The sequence below is a fragment of the Pan paniscus genome, chromosome 6, assembly GCF_029289425.2.
Source record: "Pan paniscus chromosome 6, NHGRI_mPanPan1-v2.0_pri, whole genome shotgun sequence".
Classification (NCBI taxonomy): domain Eukaryota; kingdom Metazoa; phylum Chordata; class Mammalia; order Primates; family Hominidae; genus Pan; species Pan paniscus.
The window spans coordinates 117,282,331-117,306,112 of record NC_073255.2 but is presented as its reverse complement, the minus strand read 5'-3'; the positions used below and the strand labels follow the sequence as shown (position 1 = coordinate 117,306,112).

At 53.0% G+C, this 23,782-nt stretch overlaps 2 protein-coding genes and 1 pseudogene across 13 annotated transcripts in view; 2 read left to right on the top strand and 1 right to left on the bottom strand.

Moving 5' to 3' along the window:
* The window catches only part of CPSF4 (cleavage and polyadenylation specific factor 4), an 18,336-nt gene extending 8,559 nt beyond the window's left edge, over window positions 1-9,777 (bottom strand). For 6 of the 10 annotated variants that reach the window (XM_063605989.1, XM_063605990.1, XM_003815713.4 and 3 more), the window contains exons 1-3: window positions 9,637-9,777; window positions 3,993-4,043; window positions 565-717 (exon numbers count right to left, since the gene is read on the bottom strand). In XM_063605989.1, the coding sequence (XP_063462059.1) occupies window positions 565-717; window positions 3,993-4,043; window positions 9,637-9,739 (307 nt within the window). In that variant the 5' untranslated portion in view covers window positions 9,740-9,777. Of the gene's footprint in view, window positions 1-564; window positions 718-3,992; window positions 4,044-9,225; window positions 9,440-9,636 lie in introns of those variants that run through there. The other 4 variants (XM_063605993.1, XM_063605994.1, XM_063605992.1 and 1 more) reach the window with 3 other exon arrangements.
* LOC129398268 (SAP domain-containing ribonucleoprotein-like) lies at window positions 710-7,898 on the top strand (annotated as a pseudogene).
* The window catches only part of PTCD1 (pentatricopeptide repeat domain 1), a 19,546-nt gene continuing 5,470 nt past the window's right edge, over window positions 9,707-23,782 (top strand). For 2 of the 3 annotated variants that reach the window (XR_010112632.1, XM_003815705.5), the window contains exons 1-6: window positions 9,911-10,127; window positions 13,563-14,041; window positions 15,428-15,568; window positions 19,031-19,249; window positions 19,633-19,734; window positions 22,768-23,589. Coding sequence is in view for 2 of the 3 variants with exons in the window: in XM_003815705.5 (XP_003815753.1) it covers window positions 13,589-14,041; window positions 15,428-15,568; window positions 19,031-19,249; window positions 19,633-19,734; window positions 22,768-23,589 (1,737 nt within the window). In the remaining variant the exon portion in view is untranslated. Of the gene's footprint in view, window positions 10,128-10,381; window positions 10,817-13,562; window positions 14,042-15,427; window positions 15,569-19,030; window positions 19,250-19,632; window positions 19,735-22,767; window positions 23,590-23,782 lie in introns of all 3 variants that reach the window. The other variant, XM_055115168.2, reaches the window with a different exon arrangement.

The following is a 23,782-nucleotide window of genomic DNA, read 5'->3' as shown; positions in this document are numbered from 1 at the left end:
TGGCTGAGATGTCACCAGGATCATGGCTCCTGGACAGAAGGAACCAGCTCGGGCCTGAGAGGCAATGCCCACGCTGGAGGGAGAAGTGGGTTTCAGGGAGAAGGTGGACGTGGACAGAAACCAACCGCGGACATAATGCAGCCAGCTGCACAACTCGCTGCTTCCGGGTCACCCTCGTTAGCCTCAAATCCGAGTGATTGAAAGAGCTCCAAACACTGAAGCACTCCAAAGTGATGCGCGGGGCCAGGCGTGGTGGCTCACGCCTGTAATCCCAGCACTTTGGGAGGCTGAGGCAGGCAGATCACTCGAGCCCAGGAGTTCAAGACCAGTATGTGAAACATAGCGAGACCCTGTGTCTTTAAAAAAAAAAAAAAAAAAGAGATGAGCAGAAAATAGCCACACTGTCCCCTAAAAGCTGGCTGAGGCTGGCAGGTTCTGCCAGAGTTCTCCTCTGAGAATAGAAAGATGGGAAAAGCAGGCAGAGACAGTGTGGGCACTGAGCAGCCAGCGGACCCCTCTGCACCCTGGTTCTCAGCAGAGCCTCCAGGGCTCCAGGCGCCTTACCGAACTTGGAGTAGAAGTAGCACTCGGGCATCTTGGTCATGTCATACTCATGCAGGAACTCACACTGGTCCCCTTTCTTGCATAGGCCACGCAGCCAGTGTTTGCACACAACTGTCTTCTCACCACTGATGTGGCGAAACGGACACATGCCCCCTGCCGGCAAGATAGGGACAGGGCGTCAGCAGAGAGGCCACCCTGAGCCTGGGGGACACGGCCTGAAGAAGCTGAAGTACCTTCACTTCCTAACTCGTGGAGCCACCTGAAGGCATCACGTCCTGGAAAGGGGCAGAGGTCCCCCTCACAGAAGGCAACATGATTTGAGGTACTACACTGACAGACATTTTACATTTTAATAGTTACTCATGGCCGGGCGCAGTGGATCACGCTGGTAATCCCAGCACTTTGGAAGGCCGAGGCGGGCGGATCACAAGGTCAGGAGATCGAGACCATCCTGGCTGGCACGGAGACCATCCTGGCTGGCATGGTGAAATCCTGTCTCTTCTAAAAATACAAAAAATTAGCCGCGCATGGTGGCTGGCGCCTATAGTCCCAGCTACTCAGGAGGCTGAGGCAGGACAACAGCGTGAACCCGGGAGGCGGAGCTTGCAGTGAGCAGAGATCGCGCCACTGCACACCAGCCTGGGCAACAGAGCAAGACACCTTCTCAAAAAAAAAAAAAAAAAAAGTTACTCATGATCTCACAGATATTACTGTAAGATGGAGGAATTAAAAGGGGGGAGGTGCTGGGAGGCTGAGGCGGGTGGATCACGAGGTCAGGAGTTCGAGACCAGCCTGGCTGACATGGTGAAACCCCATCTCTACTAAAAGTACAAAAAAAAATTAGCCGGGCTTGGGGGTGGGTGCCTGTAATCCCAGCTACTTGGGAGGCTGAGGCTGGAGAATCGCTTGAACCCAGGAGGCGGAGGTTGCAGTGACCGGAGATCACGCCATTGCACTCCAGCCTGGATGACAAGAACAAAACTCTGTCTCAAAAAAAAAAAGAAAAAAAAAAGAAAGGAACTTGGCCGGGTGTAGTAGCTCAAACCTATGATCCTAGCACTTTGGAAGGCCAAGACAGGAGAATCACTTGAGCCAAGAAGTTCGAGATCAGCCTGAGATCTTGTCTTCACTACATAAATAAGTAAGTAAGTAAGTAAGTAAGTAAGCCAGCCAAGCAAGCTGGGGGACCAGGCACAGTGGCTCACACCTGCAATCGCAGCAGTTTGGGAGGCCGAGGCGGGTGCATCACCTGAGGTCAGGAGTTCGAGACCAGCCTGGCCAACATAATGAAACCCTGTCTCTACTAAAAATACAAAAAATTAGCTGGGCGTGGTGGTGTGCACCTGTAATCCCAGCTACTCAGGAGGCTGAGGCAGGAGAATTGCTTGAACCCAGGAGGCAGAAGTTGCAGTGAACCAAGATGACACCACTGCACTCCAGCCTGGGCAACAAGAGCAAAACTCCGTCAAAAAAAAAAAAAAAAAAAAGCTGGGTATGGTGGTGTACACCTGTAGTCCTGGCTACTGAGGAGGCTGAGGTGGGAGGATCACTTGGGCCCAGGAGGTCAAGCTTGCAGTCAGCTATGACTGTGCCACTGCACTCCAGCCTGGGTGACAGAGTAAGATGCTGCCTCTTTTTAAAAAAAAAAAAAAAAGGAAAGAAAGACCAATTTCAGAATTGAGGAAATGTGATGTATACACATGGAGGGACGTGTCCCTTCTGGGACAGGACCTGATGGGACAGAGCCAGCCTCTGGGGATGTGTGAGACTTCTAACGGGTGGCCTGGCAAGACCACCATGGAGGTCCGACCAGAATGAGGCCGCTGTACACTTCTGCTGTCCAATATGGCAGCTGCTAGCCCCATGTGACTACTGAGCACTTGAAATATGACTAGTGTGTCTGAGAATTTTGTTTTAAATGTGATTTGATTTTACTTAAATTTGAACTGCCACATGTGACTAGTGGCTACTGTATTAGTCAACAGAGAGACAGAATGCCCTGTGTTAGGGATGGCTGTGCTAACAGAAGGTGGCTGGTCAGAAGGGCAGAATTACTGAGCAAAGACATGGGAATGAGACCAGAAACTCAGTGGAGGTAATGACGTTCTGACTGGACAGTGTGAAGGTGGCCTGGCTGATCTGCCAGAAAGTCTCCTACCTCAGTGGTAAATGACTACGTTATAGAAGCAAAACTCACCAAAACGATTCATTAAAACCAGCCCTTTGCTCTGATTCTCTGCTCTCTTTTTCAAGCTTCTGATTAATATTTAAGTCTCCTAAATAAATTTTCCTACAGGGAGAAAAATGCCCAGACCATGGAAAGTTTAGGTTGTACCTAGTGATACTTCTTTCTTTCTTTCTTTCTTTTTTTTTTTGTTTTGTTAAGACAGAGTCTCACTCTGTTGCCTAGGCTGGAGTGCAGTGGTGCGATCTTGGCTCACTACAACCTCTGCCTACCAGGTTCAAGTGATTCTCCTGCCTCAGCCTCCCCAGTAGCTGGGATTACAGACGGGCGTCACCATGCCCAGCTAATTTTTGAATTTTTAGTAGAGACGATGTTTCACCATGTTGAAACTGGTCTCAAACTCCTGACCTCAGGTGATCCATCCACCTCGGCCTCCCAAAGTGCTGGGATTACAGGCGTAAGCCACCACGCCTGACCCCTAGTGATACTTCTGATGGATTAGCCTGGCCCACATTCAATTATTAAAAGAGCACAGCCAGAGGGGTAACAAGATGGCGACCGAGACAGCGGAGCTCCATAAGCTGAAGCTTGCTGAACTAAAGTAAGAATGAATGTCTTGCTCGTGGTTTGGAGACCAAGGAAATAAAGCAAGATTTTTTTTTTTTTTTTTGAGATAGAGTCTTGCTCTGTTGCCAGGCTGGAGTGCAATGGCACGATCTCGGCTCACTGCAACCTCTGACTCCCTGGTTCAAGGGATTCTCGCACCTCAGTAGTTTTGTGTAGTCTGTGTTGGGGGCTGGTTATCGAGAACAAGACCCCGCAAGATGGGTTATCATGGGGTGTTTCGATGGGAGGCCACAGAAAACCATGAGCCAGTGGAAACTATGGAATGAGAAAGACCTGGGTTCAGACACTGGGCTCCGCCCCTTATTAACTCTGTGACATTGAGAAAGTTCCTGAGTGTCTCAATGCCGGGGGCTTCTCTCCATGTCACAGGTCAGCTTGTGGCCACGGGGAATGCGAAGTGATAAGGCAGCCTTAGAGCCAGGTTCAGTCCTGCGTTTAGGTTTCAGGTGGAACACCCCATCAGGGTCCTAGCCTGTCCAAACCAGTTTTATCTACAGAGATCGTTAGTCTGTAGAAAGCAATGTAAGCCAGAGACCTGGCGGCCTCCAAGTCTGCCGGGTAGAAGGAGGTGGGAGGGCGCCTCCGGAGGCACATCAGGGAGCCCGGAGTTTCTTACCTTTGCCGCAGGCAGCTTTCAAAAAGAATTCACAGACAGCAGCGCCCGACTCTGTAGAAAGGAGAGAAAAGGAGAGGAATCAAAGAGGTGCAATTTGCTATTGACGATGTCTGAAGACAGTGGGAGGGAACCCTTCTGACCTCTGACCCACCAAGGGTTCAGGGTACAGGAAATAAAGTAGAAAAAATTTGCAAAGCCCAACCAAGCAAGGAAGAAGCTGCTGAAGTTAGTCATGCCCTACAAAATGAGACATACATTGAGAGCAGTCATTACCCAGTGCTTTGAGAGCCTCCTGTATATAAGATCCTTTCAAGGAGTTAAGAGTGGGTGGGGAAAGGAAGGCTGGAGTACGAGATCACAGAAATAATTTTTTTTTTTTTGAGATGGGGTTTCGCTCTAGTTGCCTGGGCTGGAGTGCAATGACGCGATCTTGGCTCACTGCAATCTCTGCCTCCCAGGTTCAAGCAATTCTCTTGCCTCAGCCTCCCAAGTAGCTGGGATTACAGGTGCCTGCCACCACGCCTGGCTAATTTTTGTATTTTTAGTAGAGACGGGGTTTCACCATGTTGGCCAGGCTGGTCTCGAACTCTTGACTTTAGGTGATCCACCCACCTCGGCCTCCCAAAGTGCTGGGATTACAGGCGTTGAGCCAAAGTGCCTGACACACAGGAATAAATTAATGGCCCCTAGCTCACACCTTCCTCCAGGAGGGCGAATTCACAGATACCTTAACATGAGGCAGAGGGAAGGAATGATCTCACAGAAGTACAGACAATCAGGGCCTCTGAGGAGGGTCAGGCTTCAAGGAAGAGGCAGTGCCTCTGAGATGCTAGTCCAGGGGGAAGCACATTAAGTGCAGAAACAGAGGACTGCTTTTAATATGCAACATCCGTACACAATTTTTTTTTTCTATTTTTTTGAGACAGAGTCTCGCTCTGTCGCCCAGGCTAGAGTGTGGTGGTGCGATCTTGGCTCACCGTAACCTCCGCCTCCCTGGTTCAAGAGATTCTCCTGCCTCAGCTTCCTGAGTAGCTGGAATTATAGGTGTACCATCATGCCTGGCCAATTTTTTTTGTATTTTTAGTAGAGATAGGGTTTTGCCATGTTGGCCAGGCTGGTCTCAAACTACTGGCTTCAAGTGATCCACCTACCTTGGCCTCCCAAAGTGCTGGGATTATAGATGTGAGCCACCACACCTGGCCCACATACAATTATTACAGGCTGGTCTCGAACTCCTGACCTTGTGATCCGCCTGCCTTGGCTTCCCAAAGTGCTAGGATTGAGCCACCGCACCCCACCCCACATACAATTATTAAAAGAGCACACCCGGAGGGGTAACAAGATGGTAACTGAGATGGTGGAGCTCCGTAAGCTGAAGCTTGCTAAACTAAAGCAAGAATGTCTTGCTTGTGGTTTGGAGACCAAGGGAATAAAGCAAGATCTTATCCACAGACTCCAGGCATATCTTGAAGAACATGCTGAAGAGGAGGCAAATGAAGATGTACTAGGAGATGAAACAGAAGAAGAAACAAACCCCTTGTCAAATAGGAAGAACCCCCTGAAAAAAACTGTTGATGTGGCAGCAGAGAAGAAAGTGGTGAAAATTACATCTGAAATACCACAGGCTGAGAGAATGCAGAAGAGGGCCGAACAATTCAGTGTACCTGTGAGCTTGGAGAGTAAGATCAAGTAAAATCAGGCAGCTAGGTTTGGGATTTCTTCAGTTCCAACAAAAGTCTGTCATCTGAACACACCTATGGTTAACTTGGATAAGCCGAAGGAAAGAGCTCAAAGATTTGGTTTGAATGTGTCTTCAATCTCCAGAAAGTCTGAAGATGATAAGAAACTGAAAAAGAGGAAGGAGCGATTTGGGATTGTCACAAGTTCAGCTGGAACTGGAACCACAGAGGATACAGAGGCAAAGAAGAGGAAAAGAGCAGAGCGCTTTGGCATTGCCTGATGAAAGGTTCTTGATACTTTCTGTTCTCCAGTGTTTTCCACTTCTCTCATTCTTCTTGGTCACATATATACTAAATGCAGTCTTGCCTTGCAATGAGGGAGCAGGTACCCCAGGTAAAACTGTGAACTGCCGCGGCAGTTTGACTTATTGCTGTTTCAGCTTTAAGGTTGTTGTGTTTTTGTTTTTGATTATATTGCTTGTTTTTTTTTTTTTTTTTGAGACGGAGTCTCGCTGTTGCCCAGGCTGGAGTGCAGTGGTGTGATCTCGGCTCACTGCAGGCTCCGCCCCCCCGGGGTTCACACCATTCTCCTGCCTCAGCCTCCCGAGTAGCTGGGACCACAGGCACCTGCCACCTTGCCCAGCTAATTTTTTGTATTTTTAGTAGAGACGGGGTTTCACCGTGTTAGCCAGGATGGTCTCGATCTCCTGACCTCGTGATCTGCCCGCCTCGGCCTCGCAAAGTGCTGGGATTACAGGTGTGAGCCACAACGCCCGGCCGATTATGTTGCTTGTTAATACGAAAGAAAAGAAAAGAAAAAAAAAGCACAGCCTTTCATTCCCACAGTCGGAGTGTGCTGGAATTCAGTGGGCTCCAGGGACCAGCTGTTCTGATGAGTCCAGGAATTCACCAGCCCCAGCTGCCAGACTAAACTGACCTTGGCATCAGAAACAGTTTCCTCTACAAGTAACCATTTTAGAATTGCTGAAAAACCAATGACAGCATCTCTGAAGCCCACTTAACATGCCTCCCCTTGCTAAATCACAAAAGATTCCTTGGCTTCTTGGAAGCAAGCAGATTTTGCTAGGACACAGCTGAGGTTATAGAACTTATGGCTGTCACAGGGAGGTCACTCCATTTGCATCTCAAAAAGTCTGAAAGTGGCCAGGTGCGGTGACTCATGTCTGTAATCCTAGCACTTTGGGAGGCTGAGGCGGGTGGATCACTTGACATCAGGAGTTCAAGACCAGCCTGGCCAATATGGTGAAACCCCATCTCTACTAAAAATGCAAAAATTAGTCAGACATGGTGGCACGTGCCTGTAATCCCAGCTACCTGGGAGGCTGAGGCAGGAGAATCACTTGAACCCAGAGGCAGAGGTTGCAGTGAGCCAAGATCGCGTCACTGTGCTCCAGCCTGGGTAACAGAGCAAGACTCTGTCTCAAAAAAAACAAAAAGAAAAGAAAAGAAAAAATTCTGAAAGTACTTCTGGTCTCTCTCTTTAGAGGTTAGAGTTGCTTCTGCTCAGAAATCCACAGTTCTGGGAACTGAGTCTCATGTGGATGGGATGAGTATGCCTTATGGGCAAAGTGACAGTTCTTCCCAAAACTCAGATGGGGATGAAGAGGAGGGATGGGTGAGGAAGGGCTGTGGCCTCACTAGGCTTTAACTGAACAGGATATGGACAAGCAGCGAGTGTGGAGGGTGCCTACCGACTCTGAAGCCCTGGCTGGGGCAGCACCCATGGCTAGGCGTGTCCCTGGCCTCAGGAACAGGTATGTGGGCCCCTCGCCACTGTACCTCCCCTCACAGGCTTGTGGATGTGTCATATGGCAGAAGGGTGGGAGGAAAAGAGCTGCCCTGCGTGGGTGGTTCCATGGTCTCAAGCTAGTGCCATCAAGACAGGAAAAGGCCGGCTGGGCACAGTGGCTTATGCCCGTAATCCCAGCACTTTGGGAGGCCGAGGCAGGTGGATCATTTAAGGTCAGGAGTTCAAGACCAGCCTGGCCAACATGGTGAAACCTCATCTCTACTAAAAATACAAAAATTAGTTGGGCGTGGTGGCGGGCGCCTATAATCCCAGCTACTCAGGAGGCCAAGGCAGCAGAACTGCTTGAACCTGGGAGGTGGAGGATGCAGTGAGCCGAGATCGCACCATTGCACTCCAGCCTGGGTGACAAAAGCAAAACTCTGTCTCAAAAAAAAAAAAAAAAAAAAGACAGGAAAAGGCCACATGTGCAGGGATGATCACAAGAGTTGAGGGGTAGGTAAGAGGGGGTGTGTGTGAATTTGAGCAGCTGCTTTTTAGGGGGTGTACAGTGGTGATGGTGTTTGTGCCTGTGTCAAATAGGGTGGTCTGATGATGTCTCCTTATAAGCACTATCTTGTCTTCTTGAAGACTTAATTAATTTCCAATGACACTATCTTGTACAGAAGTATCACCATGTAAAGTTGTGGGACAGGCAGAAAAAAAAAATTATATATATATATATATGCCAGGTGCAGTGGCTCATGCCTGTAATCCCAGTACTTCCGAAGGCCGAGGTAAAAGGATCACTTGAGCCCAGGAGTTCAAGACCAACCCTGGGAAACATGATGAAATAGTGTCTCTACCAAGAAATACACACAAAAAAATTTGCCAGGCGTGTTGGTGCATGCCTGTGGTCCCAGCTACTTGGGAGACTGAGGTGGGAGGATTGCTGGAGCCTGGGAAGTCGAGGCTGCATTGAGCCATGATTGCATCACTGCACCCAGCCTGGGCGACAGAGGGGCCCCTGTCTCAAAAGCAAACAAACAACAACAAAAAAGACACATAAAGGGACAGACTCAGAGGTCACATGTGCATGAGAAGGTGTGACCGCCTGAGGGGAGTGAGGCTGCTGGGAGCGGTGGGAGACCCCGCTGGTAGTTGTGGGCGACAGCACACAACACTGGAGAGCTTGCCCACCTCTGCTATGCACTGAGTGATTGTCAGCAAGTCCCTTCCCCCGCTTGGGTCTCAGTTTCCCCATCTGTGGATTGAACTCAGTGACTTCCACAAGCCCCCAAACTTTAAGGTTATAGCATTAGATTTCAAGTATGTCCAGATAGGAAAGAAGACACAAAGAAAACTACTGGTTTCTTTTAAAGTACAAGATATCCCACCGAGTAGGAGGTGGGAAGCCAGGAGCCACCATATGAAGGGGAGCAGTGAAGGGAGTTCAGGCCAAGGGTCCACACCAGCTGCTGGGTGTGATGAATAACTCAGAGTTGGGGTCCAGAAAAAAGTAGGGACGGGCCAAAAACTATGGATGAGCTCCCAGGAGAGTGAGTCCTAGAAGGGAATTTGAGAGTCTAGCTGGGGTCTCCTACAGAAAGGTGGTCCTTCCCTCAGCACGTCTCCTCCAACCGCCTAGTTTTGATGAAATCAAGAAGAGACGCTCAATGTAGCGGGTGTGATATCCTAGTACTCTCCTGCAGTTGGGAGAGTGTTGAGGGAGAGTTCCAATCCAGGATAACCCACCCTTATTCAAGAATTAAGCGAACAGACAAGGTCCTACCCTCCTACAGATTACCTTTGAACAGCCGCAGAGGGCCAAAGATCCGAGGCAGTGAACTCCTGAGTCCGAGTGAGCGGAAAAGGAGTCCCCAGACGGTGGAAATGGGGGCCTGGGAGTCAGGAGTCCTGAAACTAAGGGGAGCGTCCCGGGATCCAGAAGAGGAGGTCTCAGGATGGAGTGGGAAGAGTCTCGGGACCACAGATGAGGGAGTTCGGTAACTAAAGGGGAGGATCCCAGGACCCGGAGGAGGTGGGAGGGACTCTCAAGACCTAGAGGGAGGAGTCCCGCGACCAAAGGGGAGGGGTCCCAGGATCCAGAGGAAGCTGGGGGAGGTCTCAGGACCGAGGCGAGGGAGTCCCGGGATCACAGAGGAGCGGGTCCCGGGTTCGAGTCGCTCTTGCCCTCCCGCCCGGGCCCCGCGCTCACTGTCCATGCCGGGGAAGGGCAGCGGCTGCGCCCCCAGCTGCTGCTCCACCGCGATCTCCAAGTCAAACTTGATGTGGTCCACGCTGGCGATGATTTCCTGCATGGCGGCGGCGGCGGCCCCACCGGCCCGGCTCCCCCTCGGTCTCCTGCAGCCTTCTCGCCTTTACCCGCCGCCGGCCCCGCCGCGCACACTCCTCCTTCGCTTCGCCTCGCCGCCGCCGCCGCCGCCCGAGGGATGCCGGGAGCGCCCGGAGCCCGCGCCGGCCCTTGCGCCTGTCCAGGCACTGCCAATCGAGACTCCGCCGTTCCGCTAGTCCCAGCTAGCCGCCAGCCGAACGCCGGCCTCGCCAGAAACCTGAAACCAGCCGCGTGAGTCGGCGACGCGGATTGCGCCTGCGCGCTTGGGGAGAGGGTGACCCGAGGAAGAGACTGGTTCGCCGCGGGGACCGGGCAGGGCTCCTCGTCGGAGTGCACTGCGCCGGACACTTCAAGTGAGTTCCTGTGTGATCCTCGCAGGAGCCCCGGGACCCGGGCCAAGACATGCCAGAGGGGAAGGAAGTGCCCGAGCCGGGATTGGAGCTGGGGGCGTCTGAGGAGGGAAACTGAGGCTGCAGAAGTCCGTGTGGAGAGGGGTCGGCGTTGGCCTGAGGGTCCGGGTGGGCCTCTGAGGAGGGGCGGGTCTCTCCGAGGAAGGACGGCCGCAGCGTGTCTCTAATTCAGGGTTTTTTCTCGCTCTGTGGCCCAGGCTGGAGTACAGGGGTACGATCATAGCTCACTGCAGTCAACTTCTCAGACTCAAGCGATCCTCCCACCTCAGCCTCCCGAGTAGCTGGAACTACAGACGCTGCACCACCACGCTTGGCTAATTTTTAAAATTTTATTTTTAATTTTTGTAGAGACGGCGGGGTTGGGGGGGCAGGTGGCGGGTCTTGCTATGTTGCCCAGGCTGGTCTCGAACTCCTGGCCCCAGGCCCAAAGCGATCCTCCTGCTTGGGCCTCCCAATGTGCTGGAATTGCAGGCATGAGCCACTATACAGCCTAATTCAGGGTTTTTTTTAACCAGGGTGGGGTAATGAGCTTGTGTAGGAATAAAATGACACCCCTATTTTTCTCTATGTGAAGTATAGCATTTCCTTTCCTGATTGCTGGAGCAGCCTTAGCAGTGCCTGAAACTGTGAGGGTGAGTGTAAATGATAGTTCCAGATAACAGTTTGTGCAGGGCCAGGCATGGTGGCTCACACCTGTAACCTCAGCATTTTGGGAGTCTGAGGCGAGAGGATCACGTGAGGTCAGGAGTTCGAGACCAGCCTGGACAGGATGGCAAAACCCCGTCCCTACTGAAAATATAAAAATTGGCCTGGAGTAGTGGCGCGTTCCTGTAATCCCAGCTACTTGGGAGGCTGAGGCATGAGCATGGCTTAAACCCGGGAGGCAGAGGTTGCATTGAGCCGAGATTGTACCACCCCACTCCAGCCTGGTGACAGAGTGAGACTCAAAAAAAAACCAGTTTGTGCAGCAACTACAAGGTGGTATCTTAAGCTGTCACTTACATTTATTACTGCTTTGAAATTATGATAGAGTCGGCCGGGCACGGTGGCTCACGGCTGTAATCCCAGCACTTCGGGAGACCGAGGCGGGCGGATCACAAGGTCAAAAGATCCAGACCATCCTGGCCAACATGGTGAAACCCTGTCTCTACTAAAAATACAAAAATTAGCTGGGCGTGGTGGCATGCGTCTGTAGTCCCAGCTCCTGGGGAGGCTGAGGCAGGAGAATCGCTTGAATCCGGGAGGCGGAAATTGCAGTGAGCCGAGGTCACGCCACTGTACTCCAGCCTGAGAACAGAGTGAGAGACTGTCTCAAAAAAAAAAAAAAGAAAAGAAATTATGATAGGGTCTTGTTATTTCATACATTGAAAATAAGCATCTATACTAGTATAGCAGAAATTTGTTTTTAAAGCATTTTGATGCCATTTCAATATCATTGCTTTTTGTTTTGTAATTCTGTGTATTGTAATTAATGCACGTAAGGCAGGGCATGGAGGCTTACGCCTGCAATCCCAACACTTAGGGAGGCCAAGGCTGGAGGATTGCTTGAGGCCAGGAGTTCTAGACCAGCCTGGCAACATAGGGAGACTCCATCTCTACAAAAAAATACAAAAAATTAGACAGGTATGGTGGTGTGCACCAGTAGTGCTAGTTAATTGAGAGGCTGAGGTAGGAGGATCACTTGAGCCCAGGAGTTGGAGGTTGCAGTGATTGTGCATTTGCACTCCACTGTGCCATCGCACTCCAGCCTGGGCAACATGAAGACCCCATTCCACAAAAAAGAAAATTACATAAACACCATGCTTGTAAGAAGGAGTGGCAGGGCTTGCCAGATGCAGAATGATAAAGGCCCCCTGCACTAGTTTCACAAAAGGTGCTGGTCAGGACAATCATCAATGCGTTACATGGACCTGAGTTCAAAGCCAGCCCAGCCCAAGCTGGCCAGTCTCACCCACTGCACTGCTGCAGGACCCCAGCAAGTCTCTCCCCTTGCTGGGCCTAGTTTTTTGTTTGTTGTTGTTGTTGTTGTTTTGAGATGGAGTCTTGCTCTGTCGCTCAGGCTGGTGCAATGGCGCGATCTTGGCTCACTGCAACCTCTGCCTCCCACGTTCAAGTGATTCTCCTGCCTCAGCCTCCCAAGTAGGTGGGATTACAGGGGCACGCTGTCACGCCCAGCTAATTTTTATATTTTCGGCAGAGATAGGGTTCACCACGTCAGGCTGGTCTCGAACTCCTGACCTGAGGGGATCCACCCACCTTGGCCTCCCAAAGTGCTGGGATTACAGGCGTGAGCCACCGCTCCTGGCCTACTGGGCCTAGTTTTTAATCTGTTCAATCTGCCATCACTTGTAAGACTTTTCCAATCACAACCTTCTAATATAACCAGACTTTAAAATACTTTAGGCTGGGCATGGTGGCTCATTGCTGTAATCCCAGTGCTTTGGGAGGTCGAGGCGAGAGGATTGCTTGAGTCCAGGAGTTCAAGACCAGCCTGGGCACATAGCAAGACCCTGTCTCTACCAAAAAATAAAATTAACCAGGCATAGTGGCTCACACCTGTAGTTCCAGCTACTCGGGAGGCTGAAATGGGAGGATCGCTTGAGCACAGGAGGGTGGGGCTGCAGTGAGCTATGTCTGACCTGAACCTAGGCTTTCTAACCTCTGGGCCCATACTTCTTATTTTATTCATTATTATTATTATTTTTTTTTTTTCTGAGACAGAGTCTCACTGTCACTCAGGCTGGAGTGCAGTGGCGCGATCTCAGCTCACTGCAAGCTCCGTCTCCTGGGTTCAAGCGATTCTCCTACCTCAGTCTCCTCAGTAGCTGGGATTAGACGTGTAGCACCACACCCAGCTCATGTTTTTTGTATTTTTAGTAGAGATGGGGTGTCGCCAGGCTGGTCTCGAACTGATCTGCCCGCCTCGGCCTCCCAAAGTGCTGGGAGTGCAGGCATGAGCCACCGCCCCTGGCCTGTTCTTTTTCTTTCTTTCTTTTCTTTTTTTTTTCGAGACAGAGTCTCACTCTGTCACCCAGATTGGAGTATGGTGGCGCAATCTCAGCTCATTGCAAGCTCCATCTCCCAGGTTCAGGTGATTCTCCTGCCTCAGCCTCCTGAGTAGCTGGGATTACAGGCGCACAGCACCACGCCTGGCTAATTTTTGTATTTTTCATAGAGATGGGGTTTCACCATGTTGTCCAGGCTGGTCTCAAACTCCTGACCTCAAGTGATATGCCAGCCTCGACCTCCCAAAGTGCTGGGATTACAGGCATGAGCCACCGCGCCTGGCCTGGGCCCATACTTGTAACCACTTCTTTCTTTCTGCCTTTTGTGACTAGGAACTGAGTTGACTCTCTTAGTTTTCCTCATATATTCCAGGCCCTGGAGGGACAGGAAAGCCAGAAATGGACTTCGTGAGACTCGCTCGACTGTTCGCCAGGGCCCGCCCCATGGGACTGTTCATCCTGCAACACCTGGACCCCTGTAGAGCCAGGTGGGCAGGAGGCAGGGAGGGGCTGATGCGGCCACTGTGGGCGCCCTTCAGCAGCTCCTCCTCTCAGCTGCCCCTCGGCCAGGAGCGCCAGGAAAACACGGGCAGCCTGGGCTCTGACCCGAGCCACTCCAACTCCACGGCCACGCAGGAAGAAGACGAGGAGCAGGAGGAGAGTTTTGGGACCCTCTCTAACAAATACTCCTCCCGGAAACTATTCCGCAAATCCGCAGCCCAGTTCCATAACCTGCGGTTTGGGGAACGGAGAGATGAGCAAATGGAACCGGAGCCCAAATTATGGCGAGGCCGGAGAAACACCCCGTACTGGTACTTCTTGCAGTGCAAACGCCTGATCAAGGAAGGGATGGTAAGGGGCACTTTGGGTTCTGTGGCTCCTGGCTTCTTTCCCCTGGCGGCTCAGTGTTTTGCAAGGGGTCACCTGACTTTCCCAGCCTCTAAGTTTTGGGCCTACCCTGTTGAACTGCCAGCCTTATGGCTGTAAGTATCGCGACCCTTTGCCATCCTCCACCGCAGTTTTATTTTATTGTTTTTTTTTTTTTTTTTTGTAGAGACGGAGGTTGCACTGAGCTGATCTTACCACTAGACTCCAGCCTGAGTCACAGAACAAGAGTCTGTCTCAAAAAAAAAAAAGGAAAAAGAAAAGTGAATCCTCCACACCCTTCTAGCATTCCCTGCTTTAGGTTTTTTTTATGACAGGATCTCACTGTGTCGCCCAGGCTGGAGTGCAGTGGCACGATCTTGGCTCACTGCAGCCTCCGCCTCCTGGGGAATTCAAGCAATTCTCCCACCTCAACATCCTGAGTAGCTGGGATTACAGGCATGTGCCACCACACCTGGCCAATTTTTGTATTTTTAGTAGAGATGGGGTTTCTCCATGATGGCCAGGCTGGTCTCAAACTCCAGACCTCAGGTGATCCGCCCGCCTTGGTCTCCCGAAATGCTGGGACTACAAACATGAGCCATTACACCTGGCCACTGCTTTAGTTTTGTTCGTACCACCTGTCATCACTTGATATACTGTGTGTCTTTCTTAATTATCCCATTTCATGTCTGTCTGGTTTGTTTTTTTGTTTTTGTTTTTGTTTTTGTTTTTGTTTTTGAGATGGAGTCTTGCACCGTCACCCAGGCTGGAGTGCAGTGGTGAAATCTCGGCTCACCGTAGCCTCTGCCTCCCGGGTTCAAGCAATTCTTCTGCCTTAGCCTTCCAAGTAGCTGGGATTACAGGTGTGCGCCACCATGCCTGGCTAATTTTTGTATTTTTAGTAGAGACGGGGTTTCACCATGTTGGCCAGGCTGGTCTCGAATTCCTGACCTTGTGATCTGCCCGCCTCAGCCTCCCAAAGTGCTGGGATTACAGGCGTGAGCCACTGCGCCTGGCCTCATGTCTGACTTTCCACACCAAAACATGAGCTCCAAGAAGGAGCTCTCTCTTGTTCCCAGCCGTATATGCAGTGGATAGACCTTGTCTGGCTCATTGAAGCACTCAGTAATTATTGTTTGAATGAACAGATGAAAATAATGAAGGAATAAAGGAATGAACTGAGGCTTCACCGGGGAAATGGTGTGAGGTGAGGGATGGGGCAGAAACAGCGGGGGGCCCAGGGGGTTTGCAGTCACCCAGGGCCGCCGTCCTCCACCATTTTAGGAGGGTCCCTCAGCTTCAACCTCCCTCTCTCTGCTGAGGGTCTCTGGGGCCATTCTGAGCCCCTGCCCTGTTGCGTCTTCCCTGCAGCTGGTTGAAGCCCTGGACCTGTTTGAGAGGCAGATGCTGAAGGAGGAGCGATTGCAGCCCATGGAGAGCAACTACACGGTGCTGATTGGGGGCTGCGGGCGGGTTGGCTACCTGAAGAAGGCCTTCAACCTCTACAACCAGGTGCGTGTGGGCGCAGGGCAGCCGGGGTGAGGCTCTGAAAAGCTGGGGGCGGATCCCAAGTGTGCCACTTGCTAGTGCTTTACACTGGGCAGGTGACTTCACCTCCCTGGCCTCAGAGTCATCTCCTTAAAATGGTGGTGATTGTGGGTGATAAACGAGATGACATGGAAAGCCCTTTAGCACCTGCCTGGACTGTGGCGGTCCCCATGTTCCCTTTCTTTTCCCTTCAAAAAAAAACAGAGGGAGCCTCACTCTGTCGCCTAGGCTGGAGTGCAGTCATAGCTCACTGCAGCCTCCAACTCCTTGGCTCAAGAGTTCCTCCTGCCTCAGCCTCGCCAGTAGCTCTGAGCACAGGTGTGTGGCACCATATCTGGCTAATTTTTAAGTTTTTTGTAGAGGTGGGATTGTGCTGCGTTGTCTAGGCTGGTCTCTAACCCCTGGCCATCCGCCTCAGCCTCCCAAAGTGCTGGGATTACAGGTCACAGCCCAGCCACCGCATCTGCTCCTCTGAAGGGGGCCAGCCCCTCCACACCTGTGGGTGTTTCTCGTCAGGTGGGACGAGACACTGAGAAAAGAAATAAGACACAGAGACAAAGTATAGAGAAAGAACAGTGGTCCCCTGGGACCGGTGCTCAGCATACGCTCAGCATCCCGCATACAGAGGACCTGCGCTGCGCAGGCACTGGTCTCTTGAGTTCCCTCAGTATTTATTGATCACTATCTCTACCATCTCGGAGAGGGGGATGTGGCAGGACAATAGGGTAATGGGGAGAGGGTCAGCAGGAAAATATGTGAGCAAAGGTCTCTGTGTCATAAATAAGTTTAAGGAAGGGTGCTGTGCTTTGATGTGCACCTACACAACATCTGGTGCATCAAAGAGCAGTATTGTCTCCAGCAGGTCCCACCTCCAGCCCTGAGGCGGTTTTCGCCTATCTCAGTAAATAGAACACACAATCTGGTTTTACACCCAAGACATTCCATTCCCAGGGACGAGCAAGGAGACAGATGCCTTCCTCTTATCTCAACTGCAAAGAGGCCTTCCTCTTTCACTAACCCTCCTCAGCACAGACCCTTTATGGGCGTCGGGCTGGGGGACAGGCTGGGAGACGGTCAGGTCTTTCCCTTCCCACAAGGCCATATCTCAGGCTATCACATGGGGAGAAACCTTGGACAATACCTGGCTTTCCTGGGCAGAGGTCCCTGCGGCCTTCCGCAGTGTATTGTGTCCCTGGGTACTCAGGATTGGAGAATGGCGATGACTTTTATCAAGCCTACTGCCTTCAAGCACTTTTTTTAACAAAGCACACCCTGCACAGCCCTAAATCCATTAAACCTTGAGTCAACACAGCTCATGTCTCTGCAAGCACAGGGTTGGGGCTAGGGTTACAGTTTAACAGCATCTCAAGGCAGAAGAATTTCTCTTAGTACAGAACAAAATGGAGTTTCTTGTGTCTACTTCTTTCTACATAGACACAGTAACAGTCTGATCTCTCTTTCTTTTCCCTACAGTCCTTTTTTTTTTTTTGGAGACAGAGTCTCGCTCTGTCACCCAGGCTGGAGTGCAGTGGTGCGACCTCGGCTCACTGGAATCTCCGCCTCCTGGGCTCGAGCAATTCTCATACCTCAGCCTCCCGAGTAGCTGGGACTACAGGCGCACATGCCACCATGCCTGGCTCATTTTGTTTGTATTTTTAGTAGAGACAGCGTTTCACCATGTTGGCCAGGCTGGTCTCCTGACCTCAAGTGGTCCACCCGCCTTGGCCTCCCAAAGTGCTAGAATTACAGGCGTGAGCCACCGCACCCAGCCCATTACATCTATTTTAAAAAACTATTATTTTTGGCCAGGTGCGGTGGCTCACGCCTGTAATCCCACCATTTTGGGAGCCCAAAGTGGGCGGATCACGAGGTCAAGAGATTGAGACCATCCTGGCCAACATGGTGAAACCCTGTCTCTACTAAAAATACAAAATTTAGCTGGGCGTGGTGGCACGTGCCTGTAGTCCCAGCTACTCGAGAGGCTGAGGCAAGGGAATCACTTGAACCCAGGAAGTGGAGGGAGGTCGTAGTGAGCCGAGATCACGCCACTGCACTCTAGCCTGGCGACAGAGTAAGACTCCATCTTAAAAAAAAAAGAAAAAAACACTAATATTTTTATTGTTTTTATTTATTTTATTTTATTTATTTATTTTTTTAAGACGGGAGTTTTGGCTCTGTCACCCTGGCTGGAGTGCAGTGGTGCGACCTCGGCTCAATGCAACCTCCACCTCCCAGGTTCAAGCAATTCTCCTGCCTCAGCCTCCCGAGTAGCTGGGATTAAAGGCGCCCACCACCATGCCCGGCTAATTTTTTTGTGTTTTTTGTAGAAGACGGGGTTTCGCCATGTTGGCCAGGCTGGTCTCGAACTCCTGACCTCAGGTGATCTGCCCACCTCAGCCGTCCAAAGTGCTGGGATTATAGGCGTGAGCCACGGCACCCAGCCTTGTTAATGTTTTTGGTGACTCACCTGCAGTGTGTCTCCCTTCTTGAGTGTAAGCTCAGTAAGGGTAGGCTGTGCCCACTCTGCTAACCCCAGGGCTGCTGCTGGGCAGGTAGTGAGTTGTCAGTGCACCTCTATGGAGTGCAGCAATACACGCAGCGCTTATATCATCCTCAAAGTAGGGACTGCCCTCTTTGCTTTTCAGATAAGGAAACTGAGGCACAGAGAGATGAAGGGACATGTCCAAGGCCACCCCACTTGAATGCACCGGGGCTGGGATTTGAGCCCCAGATGGCCTGACTCTAGCAGGGTTCTTTCTGCCGCTGAGCCGCCTATCGCCTGCCTTTGGCCAGATGGCCCTTCTCTGGCCAATAGCGAGTGCTAGGCTTCACCACGGATTGTCAACCCTGAGCACATGCCTTAGTCCCCTGGAGGCTCAGTAAGCTGAGTGTCACTCAGCTCCGGGGCTTGTGACTTACCAGATCAGGTGGCCCTGAGAATGTGCATTGTGCCACTGGTTCGGGGCCACCCCTAGAGCACTGCAGTGCATCCTCCCACTCGCCACAGGCATGCCTGGTTTCAAGGTGATGGTGTCATCCCCATTTTCGCGAGGAAGTGCTAACTTGCCCGGGAGCCCTCAGTTAGTAAGCACTACAGGCCCTTTCCCCTTGACCGGGTGGCCTGAAGGTGGGGACATCAGGAAGACCTTGCTGCCAGGACCCCAGGCCTGGAGTGGGCTGACAAGTGCCCAGGGCAGGGTAGCTCCTGTTTGGTGCATCTGGGTGTGTGGGCTCAGTTTTCAGAGTCCCTTCAATGTGTCTGAGTTTGGAGAGCTAGGCTCTGATGTGTCCATGGCTCTGCCTTAGAGCCTGGCCTGGTGGATGCAGTGACGGGGTCCTCTCCAGCCTCAGCCTCCTCTGGGGCAGCTGCTCACCTGTGCGTCCAGCTGATCCCGGGCCACCACTGAGCTTCTTCCATCTCCACAGATGAAAAAGCGGGACCTGGAGCCCTCGGACGCCACCTACACGGCCCTGTTCAACGTCTGTGCCGAGTCCCCCTGGAAGGACTCAGCTCTACAGAGTGCCCTGAAGCTCCGGCAGCAGCTGCAGGCCAAAAACTTCGAGCTCAACTTGAAAACATACCACGCGCTGCTGAAGATGGCTGCCAAGTGCGCAGACCTTAGGATGTGCCTCGATGTGTTCAAGGTGGGGCTTCCCCTGCCGTCCTGCTCCCCGTCATGGGGCTGGTCCCACGTGTCAGGGGCAGGGCTGTGGTGTCTGTCTCTCCTCATGTAGGAAGGCTCAGGGAGGATGAGACAGCCGGTATTGGGCCCTGGGGTTCACAGATGGATCTGATGAGACCTTACTGGAGGTTGTGTATGCCACCGTGTGCTGTGTCCTGCTTTGTGCACTCGAGGGAAGGCTTCCTAGAGACAGGGTCTTGCTATGTTGCCCAGGCTGGTCACAAAACTCCTGGCCTCAAGTGATCATCCTGCCTTGGCCTCCCAATGTGCCAGGATTACAGACATGAGCTACCATGCCCAGCCTGCTGCAGGTTCTCAGTGGGACGTCTTTGTTCCCTCCCCCAGGAAATCATCCACAAAGGGCACGTGGTCACAGAGGAGACCTTCAGTTTCCTGCTCATGGGCTGCATCCAAGACAAGAAGACGGGCTTCCGGTACGCCCTCCAGGTATGTCTCTCCCACCCCACCTTCCTGCCCTGCTTCCCCGGTGCCAGAGGTGCAAAATGGTGATCCTGTGAGCACCCACGATGGCCCTGTGCTGAGTATTTTTATATCTGTGCTCTTTTCTGAAAACCCAGCAGCCACTGTAGCCTCCATTCTACAGATGGCAGGGAGAGGAGGCCCTTGGAGATGGAATGAGGGTGGCCCCCGCCCCTCCCACCCTGCTTTGCAGTCGGCTCAGCCCCTCTAAACTCACCTTCCTTGAAAGCCTGCCACACACTCACCTGGGGACTTGTTCAACCCTCCCACAGCCCCATTAGCACTTCTGCAGGTGCAACCCAGGAGTCATTCATTCATTCATTCATTCATTTATTTTGAGATGGAGTCTCACTCTTGCCCAGGCTGGAGTGCAGTGGAGCGATCTCGGCTCACTGCAACCTCCGCCTCCCAGGTTCACGCGATACTCCTGCCTCAGCCTCCCGAGTAGTTGGGATTACAGGCGCCCGCCACCACGCCCAGCTAATTTTGTATTTTTAGTAGAGAAGGGTTTCACCATGTTGACCAGGCTGGTCTTGAACTCCTAGCCTCATGTGATCTGCCCGCCTGGGCCTCCCAAAGTGCTGGGATTACAGGTGTGAACCACAGCTCCCCGCTGGAGAGCTTTTTTTTTCTTTTTCTTTTTAATGTTTTTAAATTTTTTTTTTTTTTTTTTTGAGATGGAGTCTTGCTCTGTCGCCCAGGCTGGAGTACAGTGGCACGATCTCGGCTCACTGCAAGCTCCACCTCCTGGGTTCACACCATTCTCCCGTCTCAGCCTCCTGAGTAGCTGGGACTATAGGCGCCCGCCACCATGCCCAGCTAATTTTGTTTTTGTATTTTTAGTAGAGACAGAGTTTCACCATGTTAGCCTGGATGGTCTCGCTCTCCTACCTCGTGATCCGCCCGCCTTGCTCTCCCAAAATGCTAGTATTACAGGCGTGAGCCACCGCGCCCGGCCAAATTTTTTTTTTTTTTTTAATTGATCATTCTTGGGTGTTTCTCGCAGAGGGGGATTTGGCAGGGTCATAGGACAATAGTGGAGGGAAGGTCAGCAGATAAACAAGTGAACAAAGGTCTCTGGTTTTCCTAGGCAGAGGACCCTGCGGCCTTCCGCAGTCTTTGTGTCCCTGGGTACTTGAGATTAGGGAGTGGTGATGACTCTTAACGAGCATGCTGCCTTCAAGCATCTGTTTAACAAAGCACATCTTGCACCACCCTTAATCCATTTAACCCTGAGTGGACACAGCACATGTTTCAGAGAGCACAGGGTTGGGGGTAAGGTCACAGATCAACAGGATCCCAAGGCAGAAGAATTTTTCTTAGTACAGAACAAAATGAAAGGTCTCCCATGTCTACTTCTTTCTACACAGACACGGCAACCATCCGATTTCTCAATCTTTTCCCCACCTTTCCCCACTTTCTATTCCACAAAACCGCCACTGTCATCATGGCCCGTTCTCAATGAGCCGCTGGGCACACCTCCCAGACGGGGTGGTGGCCGGGCAGAGGGGCTCCTCACTTCCCAGCAGGGGCGGCTGGGCAGAGGCGCCGCTCACCTCCCGGATGGGGCGGCTGGCCGGGCGGGGGGCTGACCCCCCCCATCTCCCTCCCGGACGGGGCGGCTGGCCGGGCAGAGGGGCTCCTCACTTCCCAGTAGGGGCGGCCGGGCAGAGGCGCCCCTCACCTCCCGGACGGGGCGGCTGGCCGGGCGGGGGGCTGACCCCCCCCACCTCCCTCCCGGACGGGGCGCCTGGCCTGGCGGGGGCTGACCCCCACCTCCCTCCCGGACGGGGTGGCTGCCGGGCGGAGACGCTCCTCACTTCCCAGACGGGGTGACTCCCAGGCGGAGGGGCTCCTCACTTCTCAGACGGGGCGGTTGCCAGGCAGAGGGTCTCCTCATTTCTCAGACGGGGCGGCCGGGCAGAGATGCTCCTCACTTCCTAGATGGGATGGCGGCCGGGAAGAGGCGCTCCTCACTTCCTAGATAGGTTGGTGGCTGGGCAGAGACGCTCCTCACTTTCCAGACTGGGCAGCCAGGCAGAGGGGCTCCTCACATCCCAGACGATGGGCGGCCAGGCAGAGACGCTCCTCACTTCCCAGACGGGGTGGCGGCCGGGCAGAGGCTGCAATCTTGGCACTTTGGGAGGCCAAGGCAGGCGGCTGGGAGGTGGAGGTTGTAGCGAGCCGAGATCACACCACTGCACTCCAGCCTGGGCACCACTGAGCACTGAGTGAATGAGACTCCGTCTGTAATCCCGGCACCTCGGGAGGCCAAGGCTGGTGGATCACTCGCGGTTAGGAGCTGGAGACCAGCCCGGCCAACACAGCGAAACCCCGTCTCCACCAAAATAATACAAAAACCAGTCAGGCGTGGTGGCGCGCGCCTGCAATCGCAGGCACTCGGCAGGCTGAGGCAGGAGAATCAGGCAGGGAGGTTGCAGTGAGCCGAGATGGCAGCAGTACAGTCCAGCTTCGGCTGGGCATCAGAGGGAGACCGTGGGGAGAGGGAGAGGGAGAGGCCCGGCTGATTTTTTAAATGTTTTACAGTTGTTTTGAGACACTCTCGCTCTGTCACCCAGGCTGGAGTGCTGTGGCATGATCTCGGCTCACTGCAACCTCGATCTCTGGGTTCAAGTGATTCTCCCACTTCAGCCTCCTGAGTAGCTGGGACTGTGGGCATGCAATACCACACCCAATAATTTTTGTATTTTTAGTAGAGATGGGGTTTCACCATGTTGGCCGGGCTGGTCTCGAACTCCTGATCTCAAGGAGTCTGCCCGCTTTAGCTTCCTAAAGTGCTGGGATTACAGGCGTGAGCCACTGCGCCTGGCGTATTTTTTTGAGGCAGGGTCTTGCTATGTTGCGCGGTCTTGTCTGGAACTCCTGGTCTCAAGGGATCCTCCCATCTAAAACTCCCAAGGTGCTGGGATTCCAGGCGTGAGCCCTGCGCCCAGCTGCTGAATGGGAGCACCCAGCTGACGTTTGTCTCTTCCCTGGCAGGTGTGGCGGCTGATGCTGAGTCTGGGGCTACAGCCGAGCCGGGACAGCTACAACCTGCTGTTGGTGGCAGCTCGGGACTGTGGCCTAGGGGACCCCCAGGTGGCCTCAGAGCTGCTTCTGAAGCCCAGGGAGGAGGTGACTGTGCTTCAGCTCCCAGTGAGCAGGCAGCGGCCAAGGAGGACAGCCCAGGCCAAGGCAGGCAACCTCATGTCAGCCATGCTGCATGTGGAGGCCCTGGAGAGGCAGCTGTTTCTGGAACCTTCTCAGGCACTTGGGCCTCCAGAGCCTCTGGAAGCCAGAGTGCCCGGCAAGGCCCAACCAGAGGTGGATACTAAGGCAGAGCCCAGCCACACAGCAGCCCTCACCCCAGTGGCCCTGAAGCCACCTCCCGTGGAGCTGGAAGTCAACCTCCTGACCCCCGGGGCCGTTCCCCCTACAGTGGTCTCCTTTGGAACAGTGACCACCCCAGCTGACCGGCTGGCCTTGATAGGGGGCCTGGAGGGCTTCCTGAGCAAGATGGCAGAGCACAGGCAGCAGCCCGACATCAGGACCCTCACGCTACTGGCCGAGGTGGTGGAGTCCGGGAGTCCTGCAGAGTCCTTGCTGCTGGCCCTCCTGGATGAGCACCAGGTAGAGGCCGACCTGACATTCTTTAACACGCTGGTGAGAAAGAAGAGCAAGCTGGGAGACCTGGAGGGGGCCAAGGCGCTGTTGCCGGTCCTGGCAAAGAGGGGCCTCGTCCCCAACCTGCAGACATTCTGCAACCTGGCCATCGGGTGCCACAGGCCGAAGGACGGTCTACAGCTTCTCACAGACATGAAGGTGAGTGGACTCGGGCCTGGGCAGGACACCCGTGGTGCTCAGGAGCACTCTGCAGCTCAGGAGGAAAGTTTGAGGGGTCTGCAGACCCCCCACCTGGAGAGGATGAACTGTGCATGGGGCAAAGAGAGTGGGGTCAATGACCTTCTGGTCTTTGGTCCCATTTTGGGGGAAGCAGACCCCAGCGAGTGCTTCA